This window comes from Manis javanica, chromosome 5, assembly GCF_040802235.1.
Source record: "Manis javanica isolate MJ-LG chromosome 5, MJ_LKY, whole genome shotgun sequence".
Taxonomy (NCBI): Eukaryota; Metazoa; Chordata; class Mammalia; order Pholidota; family Manidae; genus Manis; species Manis javanica.
The window spans coordinates 42,928,216-42,949,071 of record NC_133160.1 but is presented as its reverse complement, the minus strand read 5'-3'; the positions used below and the strand labels follow the sequence as shown (position 1 = coordinate 42,949,071).

Here is a 20,856-nt window from a genome sequence, read left to right as displayed (position 1 = left end):
TGGAAGTATTCAAGCAAGGCTGGATACACACGTACCAAAGACACTATGCAGAGCCACCCCTCCTCCCATATTGGATGGGGTGTGGACCATCTCATGTCTTCTGCTTTGAGATTTTTAAAGAATTAGGGCCATTTCTTATCCTACTTTTAGGAGATGCTCTATTAAACCCTCTCATAAGACTTAGAAAACTGACCTTGCAGAACACAAAACTGTTATTTGAAAATATTATATTGATAAAACCTTCTCAATATTATTAGAGATAATAATGGTCAAGAAAAAAGAGGGAGAAAAAAAAGAGAGGGAGAAAGATAACACATTGGAATTGTTTTCTCCCCAAGAAATATCCAGCAAATATCATAATAGGTGTGCATTCAGCAACTGCTGAATAAAAGTGTAGTTCTTCCTGTTACTTTTCATCCTCAATCCCATAAATGTTGCATTGCTTCTGGAGTTTTTTAGCTTTATATCCCATTCTTCTATAATCTTTCCAAATTATTGTTAGAGAGGTTCAGGCACTCATTGCTCTGAAATCCAGTAAAAGTCACAGACACAAAAAAGCTGTTAGTGGGATTGACTGCCTTTTTGGTAAAATAAAGGACTTTGAACAAAATGAAGTTTTTAAAGTTTTTATGAGGGAGAATAATTTTGTGATTTCATTCAGTCAAACTGCATTCTAGCAAATATCCAGTTTGTTGGCAGACAAAATACATTCGCTGCGTCTCCCATCTGCCTGCAAGATTAAAAAGAAGCCTCGTTTCCTTGAGCTGCTATAGAAATGTCTTCCTTCTCCACCCCCGGCTCACTGGGATCAAAGTCTTTCTTGCTTATTCTCAGAGAAAATCTGGAGTGCAGAAAGGGTTGAGCCAAGAGATGGTGGGCCCTTGAGGGTAGACCCTGAGGCAGGGCGCTCTGTTCCCTCCCAAGACCCAGGAGAGCTGCGACCCCTCTCCGTGCGCGAGTGAGTATTCCAGCCAAGCCGAGAAATCCGTTACCAGGCTGCTGTCCCCAAGGGCCATTCCAGGGCGGAAGAGGACCGGGAAAACCGCTGTGATGATTCCCCGGCCCTGTGGGCCGGGCGGGCTGCGGATCAGGTTACAGACAGGTGAGTCTGGCGGATGGGCGAGCTGCGGGCGTCAGGGAAGCCCTGGCCAGATGCGCCCCCACATCCCCCGGAGCTGGCACACGTCTTATCACCCACTGGAGGGTTCGCCCACCGCAGCCGTGGAAGCAGTGCTATGCGTCCCCGGGCGTACCAGAGCAGGGGCCGTGGGAGGGGCAGCACGCCCCGCATTGTGGTTACTGCTGCTCTTAGAAACTTGGCGTGTTTCTCTTACCAACTCCCCTCCCTTCCTTCCCTTCCAGGTATAAAGGTAGATGAGAGAAACCAAAACCAAAAATAAACATAAAGCTCTTCAGTCATCCCAAGTAGGGGCAGTAAGGGGATGTACCCTTATTTACTTTATTGGGAAAGATACTTCCCAGTATCAGAATTTGGGGATTTTACTTTCATTCAGCCAAACTGCATTCTAGCAAATCTCCAGAATTTGGGGAGCGGGCGGTTAGGGCAGGCAATGGGAGTGGGATAGGATAGGAAATTTTTATCAAAGCTGCGTTTGCATAACATTCGCTTGGCTTTTGTTTCCATTGTGCGTTCAATTAGGGTGAGAGGGCTGTTGTGGGTGTAAGGTCTTGGGGCAGAGGGTGGTTTGGTGGAGCCAGCCGACTTTTTTTAGACTGTACGGCGTGAATCAGTAATAACAGTGTGTGCTAAAGACGCAGAATTAAAAAATTTATTACTACTGTGTTTATTTGGGGTACTGGTGTAGATGATGGGGAGCTTAAGCCCCCAAGTTTCCGCTTTACCAAATCTGAGTCAGGGGAGTCTTCCCGCTACCTCCTTCCTTCCTCCCTCCAAGATTTCGACAAGCCCGGGAACGATCCACCAAGTCCAGAGGAACTGAGCCATTTTCTGACTTGCTCATCGGAGACAAATACGTTCGGGGGATGGGGTGGGGGCAACTCGTAAAAAGCCTCAAATTTGGGGAGCGATGCTTTTTGGTAAACCTGGAGTTTACCTCAAAGAGTTCGCTTTAAGGTCCCTGTGATGGGGAATGAGGCGGCGGGTTGATTTAAAAGCGTCCTTCCTTTTTTAAAAAGGGGAGGGGGGAAGAATCAGACGTTAAATTCTTTTGCACACATTCATGCCTAAGGAAGGGCTGGAACAGGCAGCCCCGGCCGCCGAAACCGGTCGGACAGGTAGCGAGCTTGTTGACACCGTTATGTTGCAGGGCGCATGCTCACTCCCAAGTTTCCTGGTGCCTTTTCTATTCCACCTTATGAAACTTTTTCCTCGGCGTGGTCTCACCCGCGATTTAAGGCATAGGTGTCGCCAAGCCGGGAGGCTGGGAGTCGCGGGCGTGCGGGGCAGAGGCCCGGGCCGCGCCGCGGCGGGGGGCGGAGGGAGAGGGCAGGTTAGGCGGGAAGGTGGGCTGCGGCCGCCGGGAGCCGGGGACCGAGCCGCCGCCGCCGCCCCTAGCGGAGAGCAGCAAGGAGGAGGGGGCCGCAGCCTGGGGAGGGGGGCCCCATCATGCCCAAAGTCTTCCTGGTGAAGAGGAGGACCCCGGGGGTCTCCGTCCGCAGCTGGGATGAGCTCCCGGATGAGAAAAGGGCAGACACCTACATCCCAGGTGAGCGCCGCTCGGGGCCGGGCCTGGGCGTGGGGTTCCGGGGTGGGGGCGGGGGCGGCCGGGTCCGCTTGGTTTCTCGGCCCGGGCTGGGCTCCCCACCACAGACCCCCTCTTGGGGGGTTGGGAGGGAGGTCAGTGAGGCGCGGAAAGACCGAGAGCGAGAGGCTGGGAAAGCCAGACGCTCTGCGCCCCCTTCCCCCTAGTGGGCGCCTCTAATTGCCCGGCGGCCGGACCGTTGGCTGCTGCGCTGGCCGAGGTGACTCAAGAGGGAAATTTGAAGGCAGTAAGGGCTCCCCCCAATCCCACATCCTCCTGGGGTTACACGAGGATTCGTCAACTCCCCTGGGGCTAGATGGGTGAGGGTCAGATCCTTCCTCCGATTCCCAGGGAAAGGAAACTTGGCGCACCGGGTTCCCAGCAGCGCGAGGCCCTGATTCCCTCGTGGGCGCGGGTACTGGGACGGAGACGCTGCCCTCAAGCCCCAACCTCGCTCAGGGGGCCGAGCCGGGGGCACTCTCGTCCACCCCCTTGAGGTGCCACTTGGCGAAGTGCCCAGGTCCGGGGCGGGGCGGCGGCGGGGCGGCGGCGGCGGCACCGCCCGCAGGTCAAACTGCTGCGGGCGCCCGGGCCTGCCTGACGCCGCGTGTCTGTTCGGGGCGCGGCCCCTCCCTCAGTGGGCCTCGGCCGCCTGCTGCACGACCCCCCAGAGGACTGCCGCAGCGACGGGGGCAGCAGTAGCGCGGGGGAGCCTGGAAGCGCCGAGAGCAGCGTGTCCCCGCGCGCCCCGGAGCACGGAACCCCGGAGCCCGGTGACGCCGAGGGCTCGGGTGGACACCTGGAGGCGATACAGCGACCCGTTGCCAGGTCGAAAATCAAGGTATGGTGTCGACTCTGCCCCCGCCGCCACCTGCACCACGCCCTGGCGTCGGGCTCGCGGGGCTAGCGCTGCTCCCTTGCCGCGCCCGCCGCGCACCCGGGCACCCGTGCACCGAGCGCGCCCGCCGCGCCGCTCTTGCACCTGCCTCTGGGCCGCGGCCAGGATGCCTCAGCGCGCCCTCCCGCCTGCTGGGTAGCCAGCCGCCCGCGGCCCTGCGCCCCGGGGGCCAGCTCCCCGAGTCGCCAGTGTACCCGAATGGGTTCTGGAGCTGCTTGGAAGGCTCAGACTCCTCTTCTTCCCTCCACCAGCCCACTCGGTGCGCAGGGTCTGAAAAATAACTAGGCCGTCGGGGTTTCCAGGGTCGGATAAGAGAGATCCAGGCTCTCAGGAATTTCAACCTCTGGGGTTGTTTGAATTCTGAGTCTCACACCCCTTCCCATGCGTTCTGGAGACAGTGGTGTCAGTTGAACACACTGGACCTCTCACAGTGCCCGTTAGACACGAGGTCGGTGCTGGGCACTTTAAATTTGTCATGGCCCTCAAATCTTGCATTAAATTAATGGGTAAAAGGGTTCCTTACAGACTGACTTAGGGTCCTGCCCCCTGTGGGTTGGAGTATTTGTTCTCCTCTGTTATCGCTCTTCAGCCACCAACTCCCCACCCAACCCAGTCTTCTGGAATTGTAGGTGACATCAATACGACGCGCATCTGGCTTTTAGAACATCCATGATTATTTGCTCAAGGATATCTGATAACCTCCAAAATTAAGGAATCCTATTCCACTGGCTCACAGCCAGCTGGAGCCAGGGAGTGGTGTTATAGGTGGGCCGCGGTACGACCCTTTGGAGGCTTCCGGCACTGGATGTAGGCGGTATTTCTTGGGCGGTCCCGACCCTGGCTGGAGTGAAGGGATTGGGGGAGGAGCCCTAGCGTTTGCCCTGGATTGGGAGAGACTAGGTTACTTTTTCTGGAAGAGGCCACCCCTCCCCTATGCATATTCCTGGCTCCTGGGGTTTGCCTGGGGGAGGGCTGGGGAGCATTTGGTTAAGAATTGAGGCTAGCAGTTTGAGCTAGAATCCTTTAGGAAAGATACCTTTAAAAGGATGCTGCCGACTAAGTGCAGGCCTGCCACTTGGTCTTCAGTGGGCTGCTGAGGTTCAACGTCAGCTGGCCAGAAGCATGGGGTTAAGTGGGAGGGGACAGTTTGCCGGAGGCTGGTAGCTCTGCCCTCCAGGAAATTCTACAAAGTGCCCCACTTGCATATTTATCACTGGGCTGGAAGGACAATTGCAACGTTGTTTGGGGACTGACTGCAGCTAATTTGCCCCGCTGTCCCCCAGTTGCCCAGATTATCCTGGGAAAAAAGTGGCAAAGGAGGAAGATCTAGTCCCTTAACTAATAGTTTAGGAGATCTCTCTTGTTCCAGGCAAACAGAAACATTGGAGCTTGGGATTAATGGAATCAGTTAATCAAATTTACTTCCATGATCTTGTCCTTGTGCTGCCCCCAAGCCTGGGAGAAGGGGTGTACTGGGCTCCTCAACCATTAATGTAGTTTCTGGAGGAATTTTTGTTTACTGAGAACATTCAGCTTCCTTCTCCCTCTCAGCTTCTAGATGCAAATAGGAGACATCCTGGTGTTAAGATGACCAAGTTTCCAGAAACAGTATTAGCTGTTTTCAAATGAATGACCAAATTGCCCATGATTTAGCATGGTGTGTAATTCTGGAGTTCTATGCAAAGCAGGATGAGGTAAGAATTAGTTTCTTAACCAGAAGAGGAAAGCCACTAAAGGATGAGGCCCATACATGATGCATTGTTTGAATGACTTAGTTTCAGTGACTTGAAGACACTCACTAGGTAGTTGGCTCATATAGACCTGAGGAAGGGCAAGTTTGAGCCAGTGACCCTGCAGAGAGGCAACATTCTATTAACATGAAGTGCCTTCCGTGTACAAAGCAGCCAGGAGATAAAAGTGCTCCATTCTGGTCTTCCAGGATGTCCTGAGAGTAACAGTTAAGCCCCTAGACTCTGGCTTTGTCACTTATCTGTATGACCTTGGACAAGTTTCTACCCTTGGGCCTCAGTTTCCTTGTCTGTAAATTGGGGATAATAATGAAACTTATCTCACAGAGCTGTGAGGATAAATGAGTTAAGAGTGGGACATAATAAGTGCCTAATAACTAGCTAGAATTATTTGGGTTGTTGGGGAGACACAAATATTAATTATTAACTATTACAGCAAAATGAATGCTAAGCCAGAATCACAAATAAATATGTGATAAATTTTGAGCAGGGGAAGGTTTCTTGATGTGGAAAGAGTTGTGGAGATAGGGGAGCAGCAGATGTTAGGATAGTATGGGCTGAGCCCAAAGCTTGAGTGAGGAAAGGGCTGAAAAGGTATCAGGACTAGAGGATGGAAAACGGGCCTGCTGGGGTCAGGGAATGAATGGGAGGTGAGCAGCTAGGATAGGGTGAGGTGGTGAAGGGGCCAAACCAAGAGGCATGGGCAGAGGAGGGGCTCTCAACATTTTTGAGATGGAAAACCTCAGTTGGGTCCATCTTACCAGCTGGGTCCATGAGATACATTATCTGTCCTGAGTCTTAGTTCTCTGATCTGTGAAATGGAGAAACAATAGGATGGGCCTCTCAGTAGTGTTGCATAGATTAAATGAGATAATGAGTGCAAAATGTGTGGAACTATAAACTGTCCAATAGGAAGTTAGCTGATGTGACAACAAGTTTTGTTAATATCCAATATTTTGTTGCCTGCAGTAAGGACAACTATTTGCCAACCTGATTTCTCATAAATGTATCTAGAAAAGAGTCAGCCGTGCTGGTTAGGAAATAAGGCCTTTCCCAGCCTGTCTGTAGCCTTTCACTGTGTGAGTAAGGGCAGGTTACTAAATTGTCTCTTTACTACTGAGGATCTGTCATTTACAAAACAGATGGAGTGGACAGATTATGTATTTTTTGAAGTGTTGGTCTCAGATCCATGCAGCTTTAAGTCCCTTTTGTGCTGGATCCATTTGCAGGTCTCCAGCTGTGGAACAAACCCCCAGAAACCCAGATCAACATTGTCCTTCTGAAGGCTTATCAGAAACAAAGTAACTCTGAAGTTAAATCAGTTAGTTGACTGATGTTATTTATTCCTGACTCACAGTGGCTGGTGGGACCCAGGAGCAAGTATGGACTTGCAAGTGAATTTGTCTTCTCGCCTCATCCCATTCTGTTCCCTTTTCCTTTGGCCTCTCCCAAGGATTCTTCAGAAGGGATTGAGTATAGTATCCCTTCAAAAGTATTCTTGGTGTTTTACCTGGCTCTGAGTCCACATCTTCTAGTAGTAACAGATGTGTGAACATGGAGCAGTCTGTCTTCCTTTTTTTTTTACATCATTTTTATTATGGAGAATGTCACAGGCAGAGTACTTGTCACCTGGTCTAGCAACCATTAATCTGTGGCAGCCCTGCCCATCCACCCCCAACAAATGATTTTGAAGCAAATCTCACATATCATACTATTTCAACCATAAATTTCTCAGAAAGTGCCTTTAATAATAAAGACCAAAATGCATGATCACACCGTATTAACATAGTATTCGCATTGCCAGTTGTCTCATAAATTCATACTTTATTTTTTCAGTTTGCAGAATCAGGTCCACCTGATGTCCACACATTGTAATTATGGACATGTCTTTCAAGTCTGTTTTAATTTATACATTTCCCCTCCATCTTTTTTCCATGTCCTTACAAGTTAACTGTTGAGAGATGGGGAACTTGCTTTGGACAGTTTCTGGCAATCTAGAGTTTGGAAAAGGCATCGCTGTAGTGTCTCTCATCCTTAGGCCCCTATATCTTCTCTAAATGGGTTTTTGGATCTGTAGCTGCACTGTCCAGTATGGTAGCTATAGTCACATGTGATGATTTAAATTTAAAGTAAGTAAAATTAAAAATTAAGTTCCCCAGAAAGAAAGAAAGGAAAAAAAAAAAAAAAAAAAAAAAAAGAAAGAAAGAAAGAAGAAAAAGGGGGATTACTCCTTAACAGGATAAAACTATTGGTAAATCAAAGATCAACGCATGCTTTAAATATCCTTAATGTTGATCACTTAAAGGGTGTCAGATGATCAGCTATGGAGGTACTCTTTTCTGATAATATTCCTTTCTCTTAATTTAAAAAAAAAAAAAAAAAAGCAGTTACTGTGTGCTGACCTCCAATGAGTTCTGCACAGTGGTATAGAGGGCATGTCAAAGTGTGGGCAAAGGGTCTGTTTGTTTCTATGCAGGAGATCAAGGCCTAGCTTGGATACCCAGAAAATGAACTAAGATACGATATGATCATCAAAAAGCCTCCACAGGGATCCGGACGATGCTGCGGTTGTGGCTGCATCCAGCCCACCATCTCCTGGACTTGCCATAAGAATGAGGAGGGAGATGTCTAGGCTGGCATGTGCATACAGTGAGACAACGAATTTGACCGGATCTGTACTGTTGGAACTCAACCAGGAGTTGGGAGGGGTGCAAGTTGTAGCACTCCAAAATCTCATGACTATAGACTATCTATGGTTAAAAGAACATATGGGATGTGAACAGATCCCAGAAATGGGCTGCTTTAATTTGTCTGATGGTTCAAGTACAGTTGGACAATATCCATCATATCATAGATAAATTTTCACAAATGCCTAGGGTGCCTAAATGGTTTTCTTGGCTTCACTGGAGATGGATGGTAATTATAGATTTGCTTTGTTTATGTCACCGTATTCCTATTATGTTAATATATGTGTGCAAATTAGTTAGTAGTTTAAAACCCATACATACTTAAGGTACTATACAAGAAGATATGTCAAAGAAATAATCAATCCTCCCAAGTTTCCTTCGTATGCTACATCTATAGCTTTTCTTCTTCCTTCCTAATTACAACCCTTAAATAGAATTCGTGCCTCATATCGAATTTACCGAGTATCATAATTCCTCCAGGTGGTAAAGATACCTTGAGACAAGTGCTAGGCATAGAAGCCACAGGGCATAAATCTGCAAAGAAGTAAAAAGCTAACCTTTGCAAACAATATGGCTTCTCTCTCACTTACCAACTTTACATTTCCCTGTATGGCCCCGGAAGATGACTGGTTAGCCAGAGACGGGTAAGATTCCTCAAGGGAGGAACAACCTAAGACAGGCACAGTCGCAGGGGGGCCATCAGGTGAGAATTGGGGGATCAACAGAGGTGAGGCTCAGAACCTCACCCCCCCTGCTTTGAGAGAAATCTTCTGCATCCGTGGATGTCTTGATGCCCTTGTCTAGCCTGGATTAATACTTAGTCCATAGGCACACACCTTATCATCTGATCATCTACATTTGCCTTCTTACAGCACTAAACTATGTTTTCTACCTTTATCTTGCATCTACCTACCACTTCAGCATTTTATTAAAAATAAAAATAATAATAATAGTAGGAGAAATGTGGGATCAACATATAGATCAAGTACAAAAATCAAACGAATATTCATATTTGACCTGATTGTTTATAGGTCATATTGCATGATCAAAACCGAAAGTTTCTGTGATGACTGCCCTTGTACTGTTCACCATGTAAGAATTTATTCACTATGTAAGAATTCGTTCACCATGTAAGAACTTGTTTGTTATGCTTCAGAAGATTGGAGACTGACGAGAATTAGGCTTGAGATGGATTAATGATTGTACATTGAGCGTTGACCCCCCTATACTGAATTTTATTGTTGTTAACAACCATTTGATCAATAAATATGAGAGATGCCCTCTCAAAAAAAAAAAAAAAATTAAGTTCCCCATTGATGAGTAGAATTTCAAGTGGATAATAGCCATGTGTGACTAGTGGCCACTATTCTGGACAGTATAGGTTAGAACATTAACATCATCACAGTAAATTCTACTGGACAACACTGCCCTAGGTGCTTGATCAGGTTTTTTTTAGCTAAAATGTTTCACAGTGGGGGATATCTGTTTCCATCAAGAGGCACATAGTGCTTGGTTGTTTCTTTGTGATGTTAGCAGATCTTGATGCTCAGGGTCTATATATTTTAGATTAGTAGGGGTTGCTAAACAGTAGTATTCTAATTCTGTCCTTCATTTATTAGCCATCATTTTATATAGACACTTACCCTCACCTGCTATTTGGTTTCCCAATGAGACAGGATATTCATTGAGGAAAGGCACAATAAGATTCCCTTTATTTACCAGTTTCCAAGATAATCAGTTGGTTTACCAGAATTCCATAGTGATGGCCAGTCAGTTTATTTTTAAGTATTGTTGTGAATCATGTGGACTTAAGTAGTAAACACCCATTTGATATTTGAAAGGGAACATAAACTCCATCCCTAACTCCTTGCCTATTGTCTTCTGTCTCCCAAGACAGAATTGGGTGCTTCTCTCCCCTGCCCCCGTTGTAACCTACTAACCATCTCCCTGGCTGTGCAGCTGACTGATCAGACTTGACTCCAGAACTAGCAAAGGTAGGGACATTCCTACTGGGCTTGTATCCCCAGCACCTGGTACAGTTAATGCCTGACTCATAGGAGGACAGAAATCAACATAAAGAACTACAGTCAGGAAAGAAGGAGTCAAGAGCCCCCAAATGTAAATGACAGTATTTGGAGGAAAACAGGAAGCAAGAAGAAAAGGGAGATGTGGGAAAATGTTTGGAATTGATGCTCAAAAACAGATGAATTATTAAAAGGGGGAAAAGATAGGAGAACAATGTGTTAAATGCACCAGCCTTTAATTTGAATCTAGGTGAAGGGGTTTTTATTGTTGGACAGGATAGCACCAGTTAGGTTGCAAACAAAGGAATCCACTGTAGCTTAAGCAGAGAGTGGTTAATTATTGGGACTAAAGAAAGATCAGACTGAGCTCCCAGGAATATCTTGCAGAGCCACACTGCAGAACTTGGCTACCTAGGGAGCTACAGCTGCTGCGTCTGGCTGCCTGCTCTTGCTGATGGAAAGTATAAAAAATTTCCACAGATTTGCCTCTGCCCAATTAACTCAGGCGAGAACTCAAATCTCCTGGTAATGCATATAAGTGGTGGAACTCAAGCCACATCTAAAAACTGCAGCTGCAAGAGAGTCTGGGAAATGTAGTTTCTAGCTTTCTATCCTCTGTAGTACAGGAAGGCCCACCTGAGGAGTAGGAATCGGTGCTGAGAATGCCCATCCATGGGATCCACTATAGGGACCTTTAAAGCTTATGTGGCATAATCCCCTCATTTTCAAGGAGAGAAAGGTTTCGTTGAATATCCCACGATAGTTAGTGGCAAAGCCCAGGATCCTTATTTTTAGCATTGTTGTGTTGCATTGGGGGCGGTATCTTTGACACTTTGGCCATTAGTGTTGACAGTCTGACATGAAGGAATCTGCAGCTATTTCTCACCACAATAGGAGACAAACAGCAGGATTCATTCCCCTGCTTCTCTCCCACATCATGCCCAGACCCACAGGCCTACAAGTCACATGGCCATGGTCAGGTTACAGCTCTTCTGGCCTCAGTTTATTCTGGGTTATGAGGATATATTCCCTTCATCATCTCTACATTTGAGAAGGTTCTTTATTCTGCCATATGGCAGAATTGTGAAGCCTAAAGAAAGGGTACATAGAACCAGCAAGGGAATTTTTATCTAAAAAGAATTGGGGCAGTATGCTTAGCATGCTTTGAATGCTTGAGCCTGGCAAATGTGTCAGTGGAAATCTTGTCCAAATGGCCACCAAAAGGTGGCCTGGACTCACAGTACCCTCCCATGGGAAATAGACCATTGATTTGATGAACGTGTTTGGTGGAAGCATCACAAGAAAGTAAAGGATTTTGTTTTGTTTTTCCTTTAGAAGTTTGACAGGTAAGTGACCTTAACCAGCTCTGAAATTGGTCAGAGGGCCAGCCAATGTCCCTACCTCCCTGGATGCTCCTGAAGTTTTTAGCAGCCCTAATAACAATGGTCAGTTTGTTTTGGCTGCAGAGGTGCATGTTTTAGAAGGACTAGAAGGGAACTTTGTCTGTTTTTTAAAATGAAAGCCAAGATCCTGCAAAAAACAGGGCAGCAAGCAAAAAGCGCTGTGCCCTACAGTTGGAGAATTGCTCACTCTTTGTCTTCCTTGCTCTGAATTAATCTCCAGACTGATGTCATCTCTTACCCTCTGTGGTAGCTTCCCCACTTCATTAATAAGCCTTTTGCAATTGTTCATTTTGGATTCAGGGGAGACTATTAAGCTTTTTCCAAAGGTAGCATGGTGTAAGTATCACCCCCAGTAGGGCTGGAGCAATCCCTGTAATTAAGCACATTAGTAATTTACATAGCAAAACACATGAATGTTGACACCAAGCAGGATGAAGTCTGCATAGCTTCATGTCTGCTCTGGTTGGGTTTTATTGTCAAGGCAGATATGTGAGAATGTTGGTTTTTCAGGGCTTTTTGGATTTCAGATTTGCAGGTGAAGGACTGAGGGCCGGGGTAGGGTGGGGTTGGGGGCACTGCAGGCTGGTTCCCTTTTGTTCCCATCAGAAAGAGAAAAATTCAAAAGCCCAGTAGCTAAACAAGGGATTTTGACCAATTACCTTAAAGGATCAGAGTTTTGGAGCTGGTCAAACTTTCAGAGTTAAGGACTTACTGAGCATAAACCTTTTCAAGCAGCTTTTTAAATTTAATTCCCTAACAACCCCAGGAGGCAGATATCCTTACAGTACGTATTTCCAGGTGATGAAATTAAGCCTTAGTGAGGTCAAGTAACTTGCCTACATCCCAAAGACTAAGTGGGGTGTTTGAATTTAGGAATTTGGAAAAGAGACTGCTCTTCGATTCTCCTGGTGTTGAAGAATTCATCTAATAACCACTTTATCATTTTTACCTGTGGGAAATTGTGGCCCAGGGATGGATATTAAATAACGTCACATAACTAGCCTGGTCTAGGGTTTTTATTTGATATTCATGATTTCTTGTCTCTCCTTTTCACTCTCATTTTGTAACTAACAGATAATGTGTAACTAGTTTGGATTTAGCACTTGCAGAATGGAATAACAAGGTAATGTTGGTTAGCCCTGTTTTGAACTTTTAGCGGGTAGAGTGTTAGGTATAAACCCGTGTAAACATTGTAAAGCTGGCCCAGGGACCCAGGGACCCAGGGACGGATTGTCAGTCGTCTGGCCCATGGGATGTCGTCCTAGGAGTCAGATGTGTCTTCTGTGTCATGCAGCCCATCCTGGGGGAGAACATTCCAAAATGTGGCAGATCTGGTGTCCTGGATGTAATGTGATACATCTACTACTATTACCTACTGCTGCTTCACAAATAACCCAAATTTGGTAGCCTCCACTAATTTATTATTCTGTTTTCCAGTTCTGTGGAATGCCTCGGCTCCGCTGGTGCTTCTTGCTTGAGGTTTCTCTTGCTGTTGCAGGCAAATGACAACTGGGGCTGGAGTCTTCTGGGGGCTCACTCAGGTGGCTGGCCTTGACACTTGTCCTTTTTCTAGCTGCTTCAATTATATGGTTCTACAACCTTTTTTTTTAAACAAGTCCTTACTGATGGATGTATATGAAGGTAGTTCCCAGTCTTTTGCTATTATCATGTGCCAAATTTCAAGGCACATGATGTGTGAACTATACTCTGTGGGATACATTTCTTGTTCAAGAACTTATCCTACAAATATTTCTTCCTTTCTGAGAAGTGAACTAGTCTGGCAGAAGCTGGCTTCATTAGCCAAGGCATTTAATTAGCCTTACATCTTCTTTCAGCAAGGTTCTCTTCTGGCTTCACAAAGAATTTGTTGATGTCTGGGGGCTGGATTAGTCATATATATATATATACAGGTGGCAAGCAGTGCTTCATGAATTGGAGAAATTGGTGCCTCAGGAGAATTCCCTAAATGAATCATTGTGTGATAACTCAGTTTTCCATGCTGTGAAATGGGGATGTATATGAAGGGGGAGAAATAGAAAGACTGCCTTTGCTGAAGCATACTTAGAGGGCTTCTGTTTTTGCATCCCTTGGGAATGGGGTACCCTCAGTCTTCAATCCCCTCCCCTATTCCAGTTTTCTCCCTGGTGTTAAAAAGATTTATGTTCATTGACTTTGCGCTCCCTTAAATTGTCACCAATCTCCTTTCCCTCTGCCCTTCAAGATTTTATTCTTTTCAAATGAAATAATGCCATTGATTTGAGATTTTCATCCTGGATTGTAATAGAAGGTATCCATGTTACATGCAGAACATTTAGAAATAGGAATTTACTAAAAGGATTAAAATAAACAAAGAATTCAGATTTTAACTGTAGTTGATGAGTCCTTAGGCATATTGTGCTGCACTTTCAAAAGATAGTTCTAGCTTTCTACATGTTTTTTATAGGAATTACCAGGGTCAGTTGTCTATGTTCTATTTTATTAGCCCCTCACTACCTCTCAAATGACCTCTATCTTGTGTAGCTTTGGCCTTGAGAAGTTCCAAGTATTCAATTTGTCAAGACTTGGGCCTTTTCACACCCTTTAAGGGAAGCAATAACCAGAATGGGGACTGCTGGACAGGAAGGAGACCATGATGAGTCCTTGTGATGAATAGGAAAGCCTTGAGCAGAGATGGGTCTCCCTCAGGACGAGTGCCAGGCCCTACCTGCTTTGGGGGAATGCAGGGCAGGGCTGGGGGGTGCAAGGCTGTTGGAGGCTTAGGACAGCCACTTAACTGGATCATCACGCTCAACCCCTGTGGTTGTCCTGTATTAATGTGACCCCACCACTTGCTCTCTAAATAGAGTTGAACTCCTTTAGGCTCCTGATGGAGAGCTGCAAGGGTGCCCTGCCCTGCTTTGCTACCATAGCTCTCAGGGCTCAGGCCAGCCATGGAGAACCACACACAGTTCCCCCCGTTCCTTCTATCCTCTCCTGGAATTTTCTGTCATCGTTCCCCTGCTCTTTCTTCTCATCTTTGCCTGGCTGCGGAGCTCACTTCTCAAGCTCTACCTCTAGGGTAGATGCCCCTCCAAGGTGCCCCTTTTACCTGGGCTTCCCAGATAGCAGTGGCCTTTTGACTGGTCTGCTCCTCCACTAGACTGGAGCTTCTTGGGGACAAACCATCCTGGTGACTGTATTCCCACCAGCTCTAAGCAAGGCCTGTTGGAGACTGGGCACCAGTTGGTGCCAGCTGACACAAATTAAGCTTGAAGCAGATGAGAATGATGGGAAAACCTCGTTCTGGGGTCTTGTGCCTCCCTGGAGTCTCTTTGTATCTTGCTACCTGCCAGGTTGTTGATACTTTTGACTGTGCACTGGCGTGAGTCTGGGCTTGGGGCCCAGGGGCAGGGACACTGATGACTTCTGCAAACATTTAGTTGAGGAAACCAGATGAACTCTAAGAAAACATTTGAGCATAAGAGAATCCTCTGTAGTGATTTGGAACAAAGTACTGGACTGAGTGAGGGCCACTGCCCTTAGCCTCATGATCTGTGGACCATCACAGTGGCATCTGGATGCTGGTTAGAAATGCAGGAGCTAGACCTGACCACGCCCCCGAACCAGAACCTGCATTTTAACCAGACCCTGGGGAGTCATGTGCACACGAGTTTTTGTGAGGCACTGGTCTTGTACGGAGAACAATTTGGACAGCGGCAATTTGGAGAACTGCGCCAGGAAGGGCACAGTTGAGCAGGGTCTTGGAGGGTGGTGCCCAGGGTGAATGAAAGGGGAGGGCACTGGAGGCTTGGAGGATGCTGAGCTGGGAAAGGACCAGCTCTTCTCGCTGATAACGTTTGTATGAAAATAAGTATTTTAGGCCCTTTATGGATAGAATTTTGGCTGAGCAATTGGATCAGTCTTTCAAAGATCTGATTCATTAACTAGGAAACTTTAATGAATATGTCAGATCTCATGTTTTTCACCACCTAATTATAGATTCAGGTTTCTTCCTCAGAGGCTGCAAACACAGCTGAGAGAACAGAGGACAGCGAGCCCAGAGCTGGGGGTTTGTTGTGGTTCTGCTGGTGGAAAAGCTGTGGGATCCTGACCAAGTCACTCCCCAAGTCATTGTTATATTTGTTGACAGTTTTGTGGGTCAGGAACCAAGCAAGACATGGCTGGGTTAGGCACTTTTACCCTGGGTAGCACTGGCTGGAGTCACTCAGCCATGGGCTGGGCAAGGGGGTCCAGTGAGGCTTATTCATGTCTGGCTCCTTAGTGCTCCTGCATGGGGCCTCTCACGCTCCACCTGGCTGCTTGGGCTTCCTCACAACGTGGTGGGCTTGCACTTATGTGGCTTCCAAGAGGGAGGACATGGAAGCTACCAGGTCTCTTAAGACCTGGAACTTAAACCTGGTCTCCATTTCTTGATTGGTGGAGCAGCTTCATGGCACAGGGAGGAAGGATTTGATTGTGGCCTTCTTTGGAGACTCTTCACAGGCTCCATGATGTCAGGACCTGGACTCCTTTCGTTCTGCTCTTCTCCCTCAGCACTGGCTTCCCCCTTCTCCCAGGGGGCTGTCGAAGCTCTAGCCAGCAGGAAGGGGTAAAGGAGGAAGAGGACGCCATCCTTCCCACTTAGACTATATTTCATCAGCCAAGCTAATCAGTAAGGCTGGGAAATGTAGGCATTTAGCTGAGGGGATGTGCCCAGCTGGAAACCAGAGGTCTGTTCTAAGGAAGAAGGAGGAATGAATGCTGGGAGGAGTTGCCAATTATTTCACCTTCCCCAAAGCCAAAACCTGCCTGGAATTCTAGTGGTCAGCCCCCGGGTGTACCACCTGCACCAGGGCCCTCACAGCCTCTCTCTCTGTCCCAGTTCACCACAGGCACATGCAGCGATGCGGCGGTTCACAGCTGTGATCTGTGCGGCAAGGGCTTCCGCCTGCAGCGCATGCTCAACCGGCACCTCAAGTGTCACAACCAGGTGAAGAGGCACCTATGCACCTTCTGTGGTAAGGGCTTCAATGACACCTTTGACCTCAAGAGGCACGTCCGCACACATACAGGTGAGAAGGGGTGCAGTCTTTGCTTTCGGTTTTGTTTTTCTGGTCAAGAGTACCTGTTCTTTCCCACCAAAGATCAAAGTCACGAGGTGGGAGCAGTATTGGGTTTTCTTGTTTGTTAGTTTTTTGGATGGTATTCTTAATTAATCTGCTGGCGTTGGTGCATGCAGTGTTGTATTTCTGGAAATACAATAGGATGGGGCACTTGGGGCCAGCCCATCTGGGTTCACCCCCCCTGGCTGTGCCATCTACTAGCTGTGCCACCTTGGGCCAGGCAAGCCCTCGCTCCATCAGTGTGTTTTCTCCTCTGTGTGAGGGGATAAATATACCAGCTCTGTGAGTCTCAAGACAATTCACTGACTGGAAGCATCCTGAGAATTGGGCTGCCTGACATGGCGCTAGGGGTGCCATAGTTTAGCCCCTGGTCTGGTTGACCTCTAGAATGTTTCTTGAGGTACCCCCAGTGGTATTTTATGCTCCTTTCTTGGGAGGTAAACCTACTCAGAATAGCGTCATATTTTTCCTGAGAGCTCGAGAAGAAAATGCTTAGCTCACTTCGAGTTGCCTAAGCTTCCTGCTTGAGCCTGGCAGGCAGGTGGCTTCCTTCCTTGGACCTGCCTCTGTTTCCCTACTTAGGAAGTGTGGATGTAGTCCTCATCATTTCATTTCACAGAGAATCTTGGGGCTGCCTGTTGGCACCTCTCCCAGCCCTTCTGATTCGTTATGGCCTCATTAGTTTTAATTTAGAAACATCTGCTGCCCACTTCTGCTTGTGTTCAGCAGGCCACACCTTTGCCATGGTGATCCCTTGAGGAGAAGTCTAAGATTGCCTCTTCCCTGCTAAAAAATCCCCATCTCTGGGCAGGATGAAGTCCGAACTTCATCTTGATGGGCTGCATATAAAGCCCCTCATAATCTGATCCCATCTTAAGATCCCCATCCTAGCCCAGCTAGCCCATTCCACTGCCAATCCCAACCCATTCAACCCCATCCTGGTCACCACTCATGCTCCCTATGTAGTTTCCCTGATCCCTCAAGTCCTCTCAGGGTTTAGGGTTTCCTTGGACACTTTGGTGGAGGTGGGACAATAGATGGGACTCCCAGATCCTCAGTCCCCACACAGGGCCCCTCTCAGATCCTTCATATTCAGATTTTTTTCATAGCTCTTATCACACTTGTGTTCTTGGAGTGCTGGCATGACTATTTCCCTCATTCAGGGAGAGCGTCCTCCACCTTAGAGAGCACATACTAAAAGATTTCTTCTTTTTCTCTTTTAAAAATCCTTCTAAAGTGAAGTTTTCATTTAAACATAATGGACATCCAAGAAAGTACACAGTTGTACAGATATAGGTTAATGAAGTTAGGAATTTGTACAAAACGAACACACCCATATAACTAGCACCCAGACCAAGAAAAAGAGTATTTCCAGCCCCTAGAAGTCACTGTCCCTACCTCAGGCCTCCTTCCAGTCTCTATCCTCTTTCCTCCAGAAGGCACCACTAGTAAGGCTTCTGACAGCATTAATTACCATTGCCGCATTTTGAATGTGAAGGAAATGGAATCCCATAGTGTGGACTCTTTTGGGTCTGGCTACAAGACTTCTCTGTTTTAGTCCCTAGCATCAGTGCAGCAGTAAAATTTGGCCTCTCTGTGACCAGGCTGGCACTTTAGGTTGGAGTGGGGTGGTTGCTTAGGGAGTGACTTGGTGGTGGGGCGTCCTGTGGGGGTGGTGGGAGGTCCTGCAGGATGGTGGAGGTTCCGGAGGATGGTGGGGGTCCTGGAGGATGGTGGAGCAGAGTCTCCAAGCTATCAGCGGACCCACAAGGTGGTTGCAAAGCTGGACTCATAGACAACTGACCCAAGGGGCTGGAGAAGATGGGACCACTCACTCAGTCATTTGTCATTGGTTGTCCTGGAGAGTTTCTCAGCGTTTCATCTCTGTCTGAGGATATCCTTGAGGACATGGCCTGTTTCTTCTGAAACTCTTTGCCTGGTGGGCTCTGTAGCCACTCGCCCACCTTGGCCTTTAAGACAAAGTGAAGGGGGCTCAGAGCATTGCTGGCAGTTGGTAACTTCAGTTGGAATGAACATTGAGCTGGAGGAGCTGCCTCATGTGTAACTATTAATTCTCCATTAATGGAAATATAAGGGAGTGACTGCTTCTCCCAGAAGAGTTTGCAAGTTGAGTCAGTCACACAGGAGTTAAGAACTCCAGATCTGAGCTAGCTGATTGTGCGGCCTTGCCTAAATTACTTGTCTTTTTGCATTAGTTTGTCCATATTTAAATGGGCATGGTTTTAATACCTCTCACCTAAAGTGATGGGTATGAGTTTTCAGGACAGTAATTACATACAAAGTGCTTTACATATTGTAAGCATTTATAAATGCTATTAGTAGTAGTGAAAGTTCAAGTAATTGGCAGAGGTTTCCAAAGACCTGCTATGTGACAGGCCCTCAGACTCACCTGCGTGCTCATGGAAAGCTCAGCCAACATAGGGAGAAATAACTCAAACATCTGACTGTGACACAGGAAAAACCGCATGTGCCAGACAGAAGAAAATGTGGGTGGCCTGGAAAGTGCATTGTTTCTGACAGGACACCAGCGAGGCTTCTCAGAGGAGGTGTCCTTTTGGCTGGGCCTTGAAGGATGACTAAGATTTCCATAGCTGGAGAGAGGGAGGATGGGCATTGCAGATGTGGAATGTCTTGTTTTGGGTTCCCCCAGGAGGGGACCCTGACACAGGCACTCTAGTGTAAGCGGTTTATTTGTGGGGAGATTCCAGGGGGCACAGAGACTGGGGTGGGGAGGGGGCAAGAGAGGGGAAGACAGCCAAGAAAAGCAAGTGAATGAGGACCCTCTGAAGAGCCACATGGAATGCACCCCAGGATAGTTGCAGGGGTACAGAAACTGGGGTATTTTTCAACTCCCACCTCTCTGTGTTTGGGGGTCCATCTTGGGACCCTCAACTCTGAGGCAGTTTCCCCCCCACCCTCCTGTGTTTCTCTGGGACCATCCTCATGCAGAGAGATGCAGGAAGGGGCAGAGAGTTACATTGTCACCTTAGGTGGCAGCAAGCCACAAACGGTCCCTTTCCTTCATGCCAGGCCCTCAGCACCTACCATGTTATCTCAAACAACCCCACAGAGCTGGTGTTGTTGATACACCCATTTGACAGGTGAGGAGAAAGGGCTCGGGGAGGTCAGATGACCACAGCTGGTGGAGTTGGGGACCAGATGGGCTGGGCCTGATGTTCATGACCTTCTATCTGCCACAGAGTCCCTTTCTCTGACCCCTTTTCGTCCTGTGCCTTCCTCACTCAGCATTCTCCCAAGGCTGGGGTGTCCCGCATTTCAGCTTCTAGAAGCCTGCTTGCTCTACAGGAAGGTGAGATCAGGGGAAACTCAGGCCTGGCACAAGCCGCACACTCCAACCTGAGGTGTAGCAGGTTGCAGAGGAGCTTAAGCATGTGTGTTCAGTGGTGCCTTCTGTCCACAGACTGAGCAAGAATGGGGTGGCCTGTACCCCCCAGACTCCCAGCTGCTCTACCTCCTGTTTTTCAGCAGTGATACTTCCAGTGACTCTTATAGGAGGGGCTGAAAATCCGTTTATTGCTTACAAACTGCAGCCCAGGGCCTTCTCTCTCCTCTGCTCCAGAAGGAGGCAAGTCAGCGAGCAAGCCAGCCCCTCCCCTTAACCTCTCAGGTTCAGACACGCCCTCGGTTGCCCAGGCAATTACCCATTGACATGGAGATGAGCTTCTCTCCACCCCTGAGGATATGCAAATGTACTAAAGCCAGGCGAGATACTCTGGAAGTGTTACAATTTTGCCCACAGTTCTTTTGGAGCAGGACCCTCAGGAGAGGCCTGTAAGGGAGGAGGGTGAGCAGGGATTGGCCTCAGCCTGCCCCTGTTGGGTCTGGAGTGTGAGGGCACTACAGGCTTGCCCTGTCTACCGACAAGTGATGGACATTTCTACACCCATGTCAGGCACATAGTGGCTACAGGCTGTCTCTCCCTGGAGCGGGGAGGTCAGTTGCCACGTGTCCATTCCTTGGAGAAAGGAACAGCCAGGAGCTATTGCTGTGAGCACGCATGATAACTGGGGAGTGAAGCACTGGTTCGGGAAAGAGGGTCTGGATGCGGGACCCCCAGCATCTACTGCACACATAGCAGAGGGACTTGCTCTGTGTAAGTGAAGTTAAACAAGATCACTGAGGCCCACGTGCGAATTATGGGTGTTGACCCACCTTTGGTCAAAATAGACCAAAGCAAGCCATAAGCTTTAAAGAAATCATTTCTCAGCCCGTGAAAAATATCATGGGTT

At 47.7% G+C, this 20,856-nt stretch overlaps 1 protein-coding gene across 2 annotated transcripts in view; it reads left to right on the top strand.

Moving 5' to 3' along the window:
• Positions 1-2,286: 2,286 nt before the first annotated feature.
• The window catches only part of OVOL2 (ovo like zinc finger 2), a 25,465-nt gene continuing 6,895 nt past the window's right edge, over positions 2,287-20,856 (top strand). Inside the window, exons 1-3 of one of the 2 annotated variants that reach the window (XM_073236959.1) lie at positions 2,287-2,687; positions 3,362-3,564; positions 16,345-16,534. In XM_073236959.1, coding sequence (XP_073093060.1) covers positions 2,588-2,687; positions 3,362-3,564; positions 16,345-16,534 — 493 coding nt within the window. In that variant the 5' untranslated portion in view covers positions 2,287-2,587. The remainder of the gene's footprint in view (positions 2,688-3,361; positions 3,565-16,344; positions 16,535-20,856) is intronic. The other variant, XM_017641217.3, reaches the window with a different exon arrangement.